Below are 14,355 nucleotides of genomic sequence, written 5' to 3'. Positions count from 1 at the left end.
ATCTACTAAGGACATCATATTAATTTTTGTCTTTAATTCCATTTACATGGTTTGGCTTACTTATTGAATAGCGTATGTTGACCCATCCCTACATTTCAGTGCTAATGACAACTTTGTCATAGTGAATAATATTTTAGATATATATCTATATTCAACCTTCAATTATTTTATTGAGTATTTTTGAATCTATGTTCACTGGTAATATTGGCCTGTAATATATTCTTCCCTCCCTTCCCCCTCCTCTCCCTCCCTCCCCCCCCCCAGTGTGTGTGTGTGTGTGTGTGTGTGTGCTGGTTTGGGTATTATAGTAATACTGGCTTTTTAGAAAGAGTTTACGGGTGTTCCTACTGTTTCTTTTCTTCTCTCTTTTTTAAAGAATGTTTAAGAAGGAATGACTATAGATATTTGAATGCCCAATAGAATTCTGCTGTGACTCCATTGGGTCCTGGACTTTTCTTAGATAGAAGGCTATGGTTTCAATCTACTCACTTGGGTCTGTTTAGATTGTTAATTTTCTATTGGTTTAATTTTGGTTGTTGGCTGGATCTAGAAAATCATACACATCTTTTAGATTTTCCAGCTTCATGGAATACACATTTATTTGTGCTTGTTTTCATTTTTTAATGTAAGCACTCAGTGCTAAATGTTTCCCTGGCAAGACTGTTTTCACTGTGCCCCAGGGGTGGGGTTTGTTGTATTTTCATTTTCACTTCCAGGAAGTTTTTTATTTCTTTCTTGATTTCTTGTTTGACCTGTCCACCACTTAGTAATGACTTGTATAATCTCCATGAGTTTGTGTACTTAAAGAGAGATTTGCTTCCTGCCAATTTAAATGTTTATTGCATTATGGTCAGATGAGATGCAAGGAGCACTTTCAAACAGGCTGAATCTGTAAAGATTTGTATTGTTCTCTACAATGAGGTCTATTTTAGAAAAACTCCCATGTGGTGCTGAGCAGAATATGTATTCCTTGATGTTTGGATAGAACACTCTGTGGATGTATTCTGCTAAATCCATTTGTTGTTTGGTGTCAGTGGCTTTAGATGTTTCTCTGTTTATTTTTGTCCAGATGACTTGCCTATTAAACAAAGTTGGGTATTGAAGTCACTGTCAGAACAAGGTCCAAGAATGGAGTCAACAAGAGGAGTGCTTGTGAGAAAACCTCAAGAAAGCAACACAAGGCGAGTCCTGTGACCTGTGCTTCTTCAAAACCTTCAAACTGTTCTTAGAATATGGCTCTTGCCCTGCCCAGGTACAACACATAGGGGTGAGTTTACTTTAGATTATTTATTACAACTGGCTATTGTTAATTGTTTATATTCCTTTGTGGAAAAACGTGTTTTCACCACATGCCATCTGCCTGTCACATGCAGCCTGTCCTTGTGATTGGACACATCACTCATGAGACTCTTAACTCTCACGGTACAAATTGTCAGATGCTCCGAATAAAGTTGGCTATTGCATAAGACTAGTCTGCCTCATTTTTAGACTCTTCTTTTTCAGGTTCACACTGCCAACTAGAACAGTAAAACCCTACTACTAATGGATTGATATTAATGCATGTTATAATTCCAGTAATGGATTTTGATGATAGCGGGCATCCTTTAGTTTGATACATATATGTTTAGGATAGTAATGTCTTCTGAATTAAATGTTCCCTTGATTAGAATGAAGTGTCCCTCTCTATCTCTTCTGAGCAGTTTTAGTTTGACGTCTGTTTTGTCATACACTAGGATGGTGACACCTGCTTGCTAACTGGTCCCGTTTGACTCGAGTACATTTGTACATCTTTTTACTCTAAAGTAGTGTGTTTCTTTAAAATTATGCTGCTTCAGCCATGTGGTATTGGCACACACCTTTAATCCAAGCACTCGAGGGACAGAGGCACGAGGATCTCTGAGTCCAAAGCCAACCTGGTCTACAGAGTGAGTACCATGACAGCCAGGGCTACACAGAGAAAAGCTATCTTGAAAACAACAATTATGCTGTTTCTCATAGGCAACAGATAGGTGGATTCTGTTTCCTATTGTCTCACAGTCAGTCTGGATTTTTGATGGGAGAATTGAGGCCATTCACATTTAAAGACATTACTGAAATGGATGTGTTAGCTGTAGTCACTGTGTTGTTGATTTTGCCATCAGCTGTGTCCTCCATGGGATTCTGTGTTCTAATAATGATGGCTTCGTATTTCTTTCCACAGTTTCTCTGCTATTCTCATTCTTCCCACATAGTATTTCCTGTGTTTTCCTTAAGTTTGGTTTGTTGGATATAATTTTTTACACTGCTTTGTCACAGAAAAGTTTATTTTTCCTTCACTCCTGGCAGATAATTTTCTGGATATACTATTTTAGACTGGCTGTCACAGTCTTGTAGGAACTGGAATGCATTGCTGCAGGCTCTTCAGGCTTTCTAAGTTTCCTTTGAGAAATCAGTTCTTACGCTGATGGAGTTTTCATTATATGTGACTTGTGTTTTTTCTCTTGAAGTTTTCAATACATTCTTTGTTATATATACTTAGTGTTTAAACTATAATATACTATGGAGATTTTCTTTTCAGTCCCATTTATTTGCTGTTCTGTGCACTTATTGTATCTGTATGGGTATGTCTTTCTGTTTATTTTGGGGAGAGGTTTCCTCTATGACCTTGTTAAAGATCTAGACTAGCCCACTGGTCTGGGATTTTTTTCTCCCTCATGTGTCTATAATTCAAAGGTTTGTGTCGTTTGGTTGTTTTTGGTGTCCCATTTCCTGTGTATTCCTTTCATGTGTTATGTGTTTTGTTTTGTCTTTTAATTTTTATGTTATTTGTTTATTTGCTCTTGATCCTTCAACTGAAGCCCATGGCAACTGGTTTAGATGAATGTGGAGAGCTGTGACATGTCCGTGCAGCTGCCTTGCCGACGAGTGATAGACAGGCACTCAGTCTGAGCAGGAGGACTACTTCCACTTACATTTGCTGGATTTCTTTTTAAAGGAGCAGGAGAAAGACATGTTATATTTACAAGCAGGTGGATGGAGCGTACTGACACGTCCAGCTCTGTTGGCAGTGGCCAATTCTGATCCATGAAAGTGGCTGGTGCTCTGGCCTCTTATATGGAGCCTTCAGCTCTGACCTTACATAACTGGACATTTCTATACACAGTCCAGTGCACCTGTCTCTCATTTATACAATAAAGAAGTGTAGGAAGGTTTCTTATTGTGGTAATGTCTAATGTTAGCAGAATCTCCTAGTTACTGGGTATAGAAACAGAAATCATCACAAAGAAAGTGAGTAGTCCAGTTAAGTCTGAAGCTATCCTAGTGGAACTGACCCAAAGTACCCAAAGAGGAGTGCAACACGTCCTTCCATCCATCCCCATCCTGTGTCCTCCAGCCATCTGCTTAATAATTAAAGAAATCACAATGCCCCATTTCTGTTTCCACTAACATACTAAAATGTTTGACATTTCTTAATTTGGCTGAGTAGCTTCACAGCCCCCACCCCCACCCCCACCCCAGCTCAACAACTTCTAAATTCTGTGATTCTTTAAGGCCCAGGAAACTACTAGTCTAAGGATAGATCATGTAATCCGAGTGTCTGATTTCCTACACAGAAATTAATGCAGCCATCTTGTGGCATTTTTCTTTATTTGTAAAACACAAAGCCCCACAAAAATATATGTTAAAGTGACTTTGTTAATCACGTAAACAGTATACATATTTAAAGTGATCTACTCTTAACACTACATATGTCCCAACTGTTTCATTAAAAAATACATAGTATAATGATAACAAAGAAAACACAATTTTAAGGGGCACTTAATACATTTACCAACATTTTATAGACATTAAACTGGTTCAAAACACGACCAGAAGGCAAAGATTTTAAGGCTAAAGCTTGGTTTTCATAAAACTGCTATCATGCAGCCTTACAAAAGACTTGCATGTTGACAGCACGGTGTCACCTTGCTCGCAGCTGAGCAGGAGAAAGTGAATGTCATTACAGCACCAGCCAGTCTTTTCATCTAAGTAAATAACTGTCCTGGAAAACTATAGACTACAACTGTATGGACTAGTTTAAGAGTCTAGAACTTTCTATCTATTTACAGGCCAGAAGAATCTTCCCAGCACATGGCACTTTCCAACCACACGTTTACTGTAGCTATTACTTTGTTGCGGATAACAATTCTGCTACATACCAATATTCCAGAATTTGAGGCCATCTCAAACACTCAGGGAAGCGCCAAGTTATCTGGTAATCCTGTTTTGTCTTTAATGAGTACAATTTTGAGTGATCATAAAAATCCCACATATGGTCACTCCAACAGTTGTGAACAATCTGTTCATTCCATGGCATTTCTACTCTGCACAGCATTAGAAAGGACTGGGAAAACACTCATCTTCCAAGACTGTCAGGCCAGGGTTGGAGGGAATGAATAAAAATATGTGCTCACATATGGTCTTGGTTATACTAAGATGTTCTGGTATATCGATAATTGATATCCATCTTTTTCTCTAGCTATAGGCTCTGAGCCTCTGAATACAATTGAGTCTGACCAGTCATTTCAGACACAATCTAACCACAGGCTCCCTTCAAGATACACTAAACAAGAAACGTGATATGACTTTCTTAAGTCAAAGTTTGTACTAATTTTCTAGCCATTTGCATAGTGCAGAATCTATTTTAATAGTAAAAGTGACCACACACATTTACTGTGATCTCACGAATTAGGGAAGCATTTGCCATCTATTGCCTTAGTTAAAAAGCAGAGTCAAGGACCAAAACGAAGTTGACAAAGGAGCTCGAGCACCTGCTCTCTGAACGCTGCCACCACCACCACCACCACAGTCTTATGTACCCACTACCCTCTGCACGCCGCCATCACCAACACCACAGTCTATGTACCCACTACTCTCTGCATGCCGCCATCACCACAGTCTTATGCAATGCAGAAACATTTGTTCTTTTGGCTGGAAGGAAAGAAAAGTTCCTCACTAAGCTGTAACCTTGAAGAGACTCAATCAGATCAGGAGTAAAGAGAGCTTCGATCATCCTATTTATTTCAGCATTGTGCTGCCGTGTTACTGTTCTGTAGTCACTGTGAGAGAAAGGTGAAGGACAGGGCTAGTCTGCTGTCAGTCACAAAGGCAACACCAGCTCTCGTTTTACAAGCACAATACAGTAAGAGTTAACATCTATAGGGTACACAAGTCAGGAGTACACAGATTAATATTATAGTAGTCTGCTTTTCTCCCACATGGATGTAAGAATTAGACCCTAACTACATGGAGCTATGTTACGGAGCAGAAATGAAAACACCAGTGCAAAAAAGATGGCACCTTCATCACTTCTAACATGTATGTTTGGTTGTTAGTGAACTCTGAGCTAGAAGGCACACATTTGTGCCATATACTCTCCAATTATCTTATATATTCAGATTAGTCATCAATAATTGGTTTTCTTAAACAAATGCTCCTGGATACAGTGACAGAAAAGGAGCTGGCATCCAATGTATCATTTACATGCAATGCTTTAAGGTAAAATGTAAGTGATACCAGTTTCTTTTTGATTTACAGTTGTTCTCTTCAGACCCACCAAAAGAGGGCGCTGGATCTGATTGCAGATGGTTGTGAGTCACCATGTGGTCACTGGGAATTGAACTGAGGACCTCTGGAAGAGCAGTCCATGCTCTTAACTGCTGAGCCATCTCTCCAGCCCCCAACATCAGTTTCTTTAGTGCATTGTTTTATAAGTATTAGCAATGAAATGTAAAGCGCATGCTTCATTTTAAAATGAGGATTCCATTTCAGAAAAGGTAAGTAGGTAGTTTTCTAAAACTGGCTTTTTGCTTTATCAAATACTTAGTAGTTATGGAACTGCTTTTAGTCGACTACATTTGGCAATATCAGAAGTCCAGGCTATAAACAAATGAAAAACAGCTATAAACCTAGCCACTCACTTGAGCTTGGCTGATCCATAACCCATGAATTTAAGAAGTCCTGCTTCAAGACAAACAATGAACTAAACGGAGTGCGACAGGTCTGTGATTCCTCCTAATCAATGGCTAATGCAGGCAGACCACAAGTTCAAGGACTCCCCAAGCTATATACTGAGATCCTAGGATACAGATCCATGTTGTAGAGCCCTCCTAGAAATGGGAGGAAAGCCAATGGTGGCAATCACGCCATCATGGTCCATCAGGAGAGTGGGGCTATGAGACTTACCTTGGTTAGGTGAATGACTCCTTTGGAAGTGACTGAACAACCCATGAAGCCAACACACTGAAGTTCAGGGCAGTGCTCAGCAAACGCCTTCACTGACTGATCTGTCACCTAGGGAAAACCAGGAGGAAAGTTACTGGAGGTGGACTCAGTGAACTGTGATTTGACACTTGCAAACGTCTGCTCCACAGGAGATCATTGGCCTTTTCCTTTCTAGTGGGTCATCTGAATCAGCACCAACATGCTACAGTTAGCACCCGGGCAACCAAGAATGAATTCCCTGCCTCAGCCTCTAGACCCCATGCTGTCATCGTTCCTTACAGATCCAAAAAGACATACTACCAAAAGCTACTCCAGTTCTTGTCCTCTGTCCCCGCCTCTCTCTCTTCTTCATGTTTTTACTGACACTATTACATGCTATAAAATTCACCCTTTAAGGGTTCAGCTTAGTGATTAGAAATATATTTATAAAGCTGGACATGATCATTAATATGAAATTCTACATATTCATTCCTATTGTCCTCTCTTTAGTCTTCAGCTGGGAACCCATCTCGCCTGCTTTTACATTCAGACTTTCACCATCCGGTATGCTCTCCTGGGTCCCCGAGTTGCCAACTACACATCTTGAAACTTCTCAGTCTCTGAATCATATAAGTCAACTCCCTATAAAAAATTCTTGATAGAAAAAAAAGGAAAATCTCCTAAGAGTTTTATCTCGTTAGAGAAACCCAATGCAATGCATACTGACATCATCTGAGATTATTACAAACCAAAGAGTAAATGTGATGGGGCCCTAGGATCTATACTTTCGATAAGCCCCCAGTAACTCTCAAGTCATTCAAACGTCAGAGGCCCCAGCAATACAAATAACTGAAGGTATTGGTTTTAGATACTTCTAACTAGCTTTGCTTTAAAAATGAAAGGCAGAATGGACCTCCATTTCTGTGTCAATCATCTCCAAAACATTCTCTGCATATATAAGTTACCTGTCTGTAATTGTGCGAAGGTTTTCTTTATGGCTGTGGTGGTTTCAATAGGCATGGCCCCCACAGGCTCACCTATTTGAATGCTTAACCCATAGGGAGTAACACTATTATGAGATGTGGCCTTGTTGGGTGGGTGTGGCTTTGTAAGAGGAAGTGTTTCACTAGGGGTGGGCTTTGATGCTCAAGCCATGTCCAGTGTGGCATTCTCTTCCTGCTTCCTGTTGATCCAGATATAAAACTCTCAGCTACCTCTCCAGCCCTCTCTCTGTCTGCATGCTGCCATGCTTCCTGCCATGATGGTAACAGACTAAACCTCTGAAACTGTAAGCCAGCCCCAGTTAAAGTTTGCCTTTATAAGAGTTGCCTTCGTCATGGAGTCTCTTCACAACAATGGAAGTCCTAAGTCAATGATTTCACAAAAGTTCAACTTAAATGCAAACACATGTTAGTTACCATATGATTGCTTTTGGAATTATTTCTTCATCCAAAATAAAATCAAACCCTTTTGTTAGATTACAAACAGCAATGACACCCATTGTTTTTGCATTTGTTTAGTATGTGTGACTTTTATTTGTATCTTCTTTATGCTTTACAGACAGTGGGAAACAGAAGTACGTGAATAGCATTAACTCTAAAACAATCACAGGAACATTTCCCTAAAGTAATGAAACCCAATGCACCGATGGTAGGTCTGATAAAAGATTAATTCTGCCTTCAAAAGTAAAGTATGCTTAAGCATATTAAGAATAAGGGTACCACTGATAAAATAAAAATGGACCTGTCTTATACTCAGCTTTCTAAATACATTATATTAACATGGGCCACATAAGGCATGAAAATCGCTGAAAGCATCAATGAAGCATAATCTTTAATTAAAAGCCAAAACTAAAGGTTACAGAGGTTAAGTACATGGTCAGTAAGTTAAATACCCAGCTCAGTTTCAGACTAGGATCAAATCTTTTTTCAAGAAGGGTGGAAAGGAAGAGAAACTCAGATGACAAATAAAGAACACAGGAGAACACAGGTAACAGGACCTGAGCTTGTAGAGAAAAGGAAATAAATTCAAATTTCTGCTAGTAGGCCTTTCTCTTTTACCTTGGGGGCGAAAGGAAGAAAGACAGCTGAGACTATTCCCTACCATCAACAGAGCCTGGGAGAGTGATGACGCTCTGAGGCACAGAAACACTCTGATGGGTACAGCTTTGTTTTGGAAAACTAATAAAAGGACCTTGGAATGGCAAAGGGTGTCAGATCTGAAACAGTGCTCCTATATACAGGAGTCCAGAGAGTGGCTTGTGACACAAGTGCTGGCAAACCCAAGTATAGATTACAGAAGACAAGTACAGGTGGCTCACATCTTCTCCAGGACCCTAGAGTCCGAGTACCTAGCTCTAAATCCCTCATAGATGCCCCATCCCTCTACGCACATACACAAAAAGATGATTTTTGGAAAAGTCATTTCTCTGTATTCTGTCTTTCTATAACAAAAGAAAACAAAGTTGCCTACTTCACAGAATAAAACATGAGAGAGTAAATAACCACAAGAAATCCTAATTTCTCAAGAGATGTTAACTAGTACCACTATCCTGATTAGTTTTTCTGTATTCTGATTCACAATCAGAACTAAGGAGTCAACAGGTGAAAGAAAATAATTCAAATCCAGCAGATCCAAAACACTCTCCTTTATTCTTCTACCTGCTCTGAGATCTCCATCACAACCTGGAAGTGCAGCTGTGAGGGGGTGGTGATGGTGGTGGGGTGGTAACATGTGGTGGTGGTGACAACAATGGTGGTGGTTGATAGTGGTAGTGGTGGTGATAATGGTGGTGGTATGGTGGTGGTGATGGTGATGATGGTGATGGAGACAGAGAGGAGAAACTCCTGCTTTAACTCTGCAACACATCAGAACCACAGACGAATCCTGGCTATCTCTGGAAAGACCAAAGAGCCTCCGAGATTCAGGTACTCGTGTTCTGGTGAATAGGGTTTATGGACCTTCAAAGTCTAGTTTTAGTGTATCATTTTCATCTTAAAATTTGTTCAGACTTCAGAACCTAGGTTCACTAACTGCATATTGAATCCTACTATGGGCTTAATCCAATCTTCAGATGACTGTCAGAATTTACAGCTTCAGAGAAACTGTCCAGGGGAGGTTATCTTTGGGACTTAGAAGACCAAAAACTGAATGGCTATTTCCTAACCCAGGTACTATGGTGGCTTTGGGAAATAACTTATCAAGGTACAATCTGCCACATTTTAAAGTATAGCTTTAAATTTCTGGCATGAAAACACTGTAAAACTTTACTTTTTTCACTGCATAATTCCAAAATATATCTTCTTAGATGAATAAATACACTTTGTTTTAAAAAATGCAACAGTATAGCTGAGTACAACTCACATGACTTTATGAAGATAATACTAATACATAACCAACTTCCTTTACCCTTTTGCTCCTGTACGCAATCAACCACTGTCTCATGTCAAAGCTCTGGCAAGAATTGCCAACATGGTTTCTGTCTTTATACCTCTGCCTTTTCTAGAAACCTTATAACTACAATTCCAACATAAGTAGCCCTTTGGGTGATTCTTTCTCTAGTAAAATGTTTTTGATATTTACCCATATATGTGTATGCATACATATATAATACACATAGTATTTTAGTAGAACTGTTATTGCTATATAGAATTCTACTATTCAGTATATTTGACTAGTTTAAAAAATAGAATATATATAATATACATGTGTATTTCAGTAGAATAAAAAACTAAATAAAAAAACTGCTATATAGAATTGCACTATATACATTACAGTTGACCAGTTGTAAATATTTGAAATCTTTCTAATCTAGGATTTTGAAAGATGTTGCTCCTCATATACGAGTATTTATATGGAATTATATTTTTATTTATTTCAAGTAAATATCTACAAGTAGAACTTTGTCATTTAATGAATTACTAAACTGAAAGAGATTTTACACTCGCTACCAAATCATTTCTAAGCTATGGTCCTGTCTTCTCATTTTCTTAATTTTTAAGTTTTAAAAAACAAATAGATATGGGTTTTTACTGAATAAAGCACACAGGAAATGAAAGTGTCACTGTGTGGCTTTTTTATTGTTCTTTTAGTTGATATTTATGCCTGGTATGCAGTAAGGATGAGTATTCACTTTCAATATGAGCATATTCAGTTGTCTGAGCATCCTTTGTTGAAGTCACTGGAGTCACTGAGGAAGTTTCAGCATATGATGTATATACTTGGAGAACACAGACTAGGGAACAACAAGGTGGAGAGTGAGAATCAGTGTACAGAAACACAACTGGACTATGGAAGAGTGAAATCAGTTTGCAAATCAGATGCTGAGGTTTGAGTCAACATGCCTGCGAATACAGAGGGAAGATGCCAGACTAGGCATGATCCACATGACTTAGGTAGGACTCGATTGCCCGAACAGATACAACCACATGCTGAGACACTGGCAGAGCTTCAGGCCAGAACCCTGAGGAGCACTGTCTCACTGCCAACCTTGAAACCAGAAGCACATGGTTAAAGGGGGCAAAGACAGTGCTGCTTCTCATCAGCTCTTAATGGGTCCACTTAATCAGAAATCCTTCTGGGGACAGTGCCTTGTGGGCTCGGGACTGAACCTGGGGAATGGAGGTGGGGAGTGCAATAAGAAGGCAATAAATAATGAGTGAGGCAGCTGAAACAGGCCGTGTGTCAGAAACAGCCTCATATGACTAACCCTGCCCAGGCTGGAAGACAGATAAAGGCATGCGGCACAGGATCACTCAGTCTGCCAGTGTGAGCTTAGACTGTGGATGGCTTCTAAACTTAGAGACTCCATTTCTAGTCACAGCTCACACTCAGCTGAGGTTTGGGATGCTCAGCGCCAATGAGTTAAAGATACAGTAGACTAAGCAGCCGCATTTACTGGTCTTACTGTGTGCCAAGCCAAGTTTCCTTTCCACATCATCTGGGATCCTGATAAGAGCCTTCTGTGGCTCAGTTGCTCCTCTGTCAGAAGGCAATGCAGTAAGTGGACTCTGAGTAAGGCACTTTTATCTGAAAAGGCTTAGAACTGTAAAGGGAGAAAAAGTAGGACAAGAGGGGCTTTTAAATAAATGTCCTGATTCTAATTAAAGAGATCCAATTTGTTCTTTGTTAGGACTTGATGACTTGGTGTTTTCTTAGGTCACAGAGGGCAAAGACTGGATGTTAGTATTAACACAAGTTAGGTGAGGTTGATTCACTGAGTTAGGCATTACAGTCTGGACGGACTATTGACTCAATGCATATGTAGAAGGGACAACAACCTGGAGTTGCATCAGTTACTTTTCTGTGGCTTATGGAAGAGTTTACTTTGGCTTGTGGTTCCAAAGGCGCATCCAAAGGTCAAGAAGCAGCAAGCAGCAGGCATGGCAGCATGTATAAGGAGCTGAGAAGTAACAGCTTCCACTGAAACATGAAGCAGAAAACACAAACTGGGAGTGGGGTGAGGCTGTGAGCTCTGAAAGTCCACACCCACTGACCTTCGCTCTGCAGCAGGGCGACATCACCTAAATCTCCCCAAACAGCAACACCATCCATCCGAGGATCAAATGCTCAAACACCTGAGCATGTGGGGGTCTCCCTCATTCAAATTGCTACAAGCATTAACTCAAAAAAGTGCAACATTTTGTAGACATTTATTTATAGTTGACATGGTGTTACTCTGTAAAGTCCTCAATGAGGGTACAAATATAAAATTCTTGTCCTTGATAAGAAATTGAACACAACCAATGAAAGACTCCAACTTCACCCTACTCCCACAAGATCAGTCTAGATACATGCTCTGGTAGTTTCTTAATTATAATTACTGAATCAATCTAAAACAAGTTCTATGAACAAATCAAACAAATATTATTAACTGGATGTGATTACTAAATATTAACACTGAAGATGGCCTGGAGTATATATTGGGGCTATCTCTGCTCTCTCTACTATATGCGATAAAATCCAACATATGCCACCCTTCATATGCCTACATATTGGAACCACTAATGCCACGTATGACACCAACCAATCCTACAGACCAAGCCACAGTGATCTTTCATGGACACAAGTCAAACCACATATGTCTGCATTTTCCAATGAGACCAATTAGTCTCAGGATAAAATCCAAATTTCTTCTGAGATTTACAAGGCCCTGAATAATCTGGCCCATCCCTATTTTTTCTACCTCATTTCAACCAAATATCCTACCTCTGTGCCTATGTGAAGACATCACATCTGTACTCTTCTATACTATATGCCCCATGCAAGGTACAGAGCTTCAAGTAAGAGAAGAGTTCCAAGAATAAATACTGGTGAAAGAGGTACTGTCTTGATACACACAAACAGCAGGATGCTTTTATACTGAAAAACTTTTCATTCTGATACCAAGAAAAGGTATACTGTTGATTTTCTTGTTCCCAAGTGGTACAAGAAGGATGGCAAATAATCCGATTAATATCTTCATAAAGCTAAGGACATGATTTTCATAGAAAATAGCCATAGTAGTTTGGTTCCTCGTTGATGTGTCTGAAGGTAACTGGACACTAAAGAAGAATTAGCAAAGTAAATACCTCATCCCACTCCAGCCCATAGGACCAACTCCAGTCCTTCCTTCTCCCCAGGAAAGCACAGTGAGGCCTCTGTAGGGGGCATTTTGTGGGAATAAAGCCAACTTTCAAGTTTTTCTCCATATTTTGCAGCTTAAATAACCTGGAGGACTGTGGAGATCCCTCATACTCTGCTTCAAAATAAAGTCAGCATACAGCCACTGACTTGATGCTATACCTGAAGGGGAAAATACTGCTACTAATAGTCTAACTCTGGCCATTATTAATTTGAAGGCATTATTTCACACACAACTCTCATAAATGTATAAAATATTGTATTTAACTGTAAATATCTCCATTATGTCTTTATAGTGGTCTAATTAATTTGGCAATGAGGTTTTTGTGAAATGTACCATTTAATAGTAATAATCTAATACAGTGATAGATAAATCTCACTTAAAATTTACTAAAATAAGAAAAAAACTGAACATTACCAAAGGGTGCTGGGATTTAGTGAATATTTTCTAAAAGTTTAAAATTTCACTAGTATCCAATGAAAATTTGGTAATTAGATTGTTTATCTGAAGTTCCCTGATTTTAATTGATTCTATCTTATTTCATTGTTAGTCTCTCTACTGAAAAGATGGGTTGGCTGACTTTAAAAGCCTATGTATTCCACCTTAAAGAATGATAAAGGTGAAGATACTGGTCTACCTCTTAAAAGTATGGGTATCTACTAAAATATATTTAATTGAGCATAACTGGAGCCCTTTCGATCAGTTTGCTAAGCCTTCTGACTAATGCTGTTCAGTGAACCAAACGTTAAGACTGGAGGATCGAAGTGCGACAAGGGAGCCGACTACTCTGGGTGTGTTCTTACTTTACCTCACTAAATGGGCATTCTAAAACATAACCTACGAGTGGACCCTAAGGTACTCACAGCGGTAGGCATCGCGAATACATGAGAGAAGACACGGGCACTCACTGTTAGCCTATGAGGTCAACACGTAAGCACAAGACCCATTTGAAATGAATGAGCGAGAGCTCAAGTAACTACATGTAACTTTATGGTTCATAACAAAAACATGCTTTAATTATATGAAATTAAAGGATTTTTTTTGCTATTCTGTCAAATTTTATTTAGTTTTTAAACATTAAAGTTAGCAGGTACACACAGAGAACTCATTTCAAAAGCTAAAAAAAGAAAAATAAATCAAGAACATGATTGTTACATTAATCCTCCACACAGGGCACTTAAAACCTTAGTTGTTGGGATATATCATGTGTTGCATGAGAAGACGGGAAACGTGGTCTATACAGTTTTAATTCTGCATCATCCAGCTTCAAATGATATTTCTTTCTAAAACACAGAAGGAAGGATAAAGGAAAAGCAAAGGCTTTGAGTACTTCTACAGCAGGGCTAGTGAACACTTCTACAGCAGGGCTACTGAGTGCTTCTACAGCGGAGCTAGTAAATACTTCTACAGCGGGGCTACTGAGTACTTACTTCTACAGCAGGGCTAGTGAACACTTCTACAGCAGGGCTACTGAGTACTTCTACAGCGGAGCTAGTGAACACTTCTACAGC

At 39.3% G+C, this 14,355-nt stretch overlaps 1 protein-coding gene across 1 annotated transcript in view; it reads right to left on the bottom strand.

The window, feature by feature from the left end:
* Fbxl17 (F-box and leucine rich repeat protein 17) overlaps nt 1–14,355 on the bottom strand; it is a 418,487-nt gene that overhangs the window by 302,897 nt on the left and 101,235 nt on the right. The window contains exon 4 of the mRNA XM_028755707.1: nt 6,205–6,312. Coding sequence (XP_028611540.1) covers nt 6,205–6,312 — 108 coding nt within the window. The remainder of the gene's footprint in view (nt 1–6,204; nt 6,313–14,355) is intronic.

The sequence above is a fragment of the Grammomys surdaster genome, unplaced genomic scaffold, assembly GCF_004785775.1.
Source record: "Grammomys surdaster isolate TR1022 unplaced genomic scaffold, NIH_TR_1.0 126076, whole genome shotgun sequence".
In the NCBI taxonomy this organism is placed as follows: domain Eukaryota; kingdom Metazoa; phylum Chordata; class Mammalia; order Rodentia; family Muridae; genus Grammomys; species Grammomys surdaster.
Note: the sequence above shows the minus strand (reverse complement) of the source record. Positions and strands in the feature narration are given on the sequence as shown.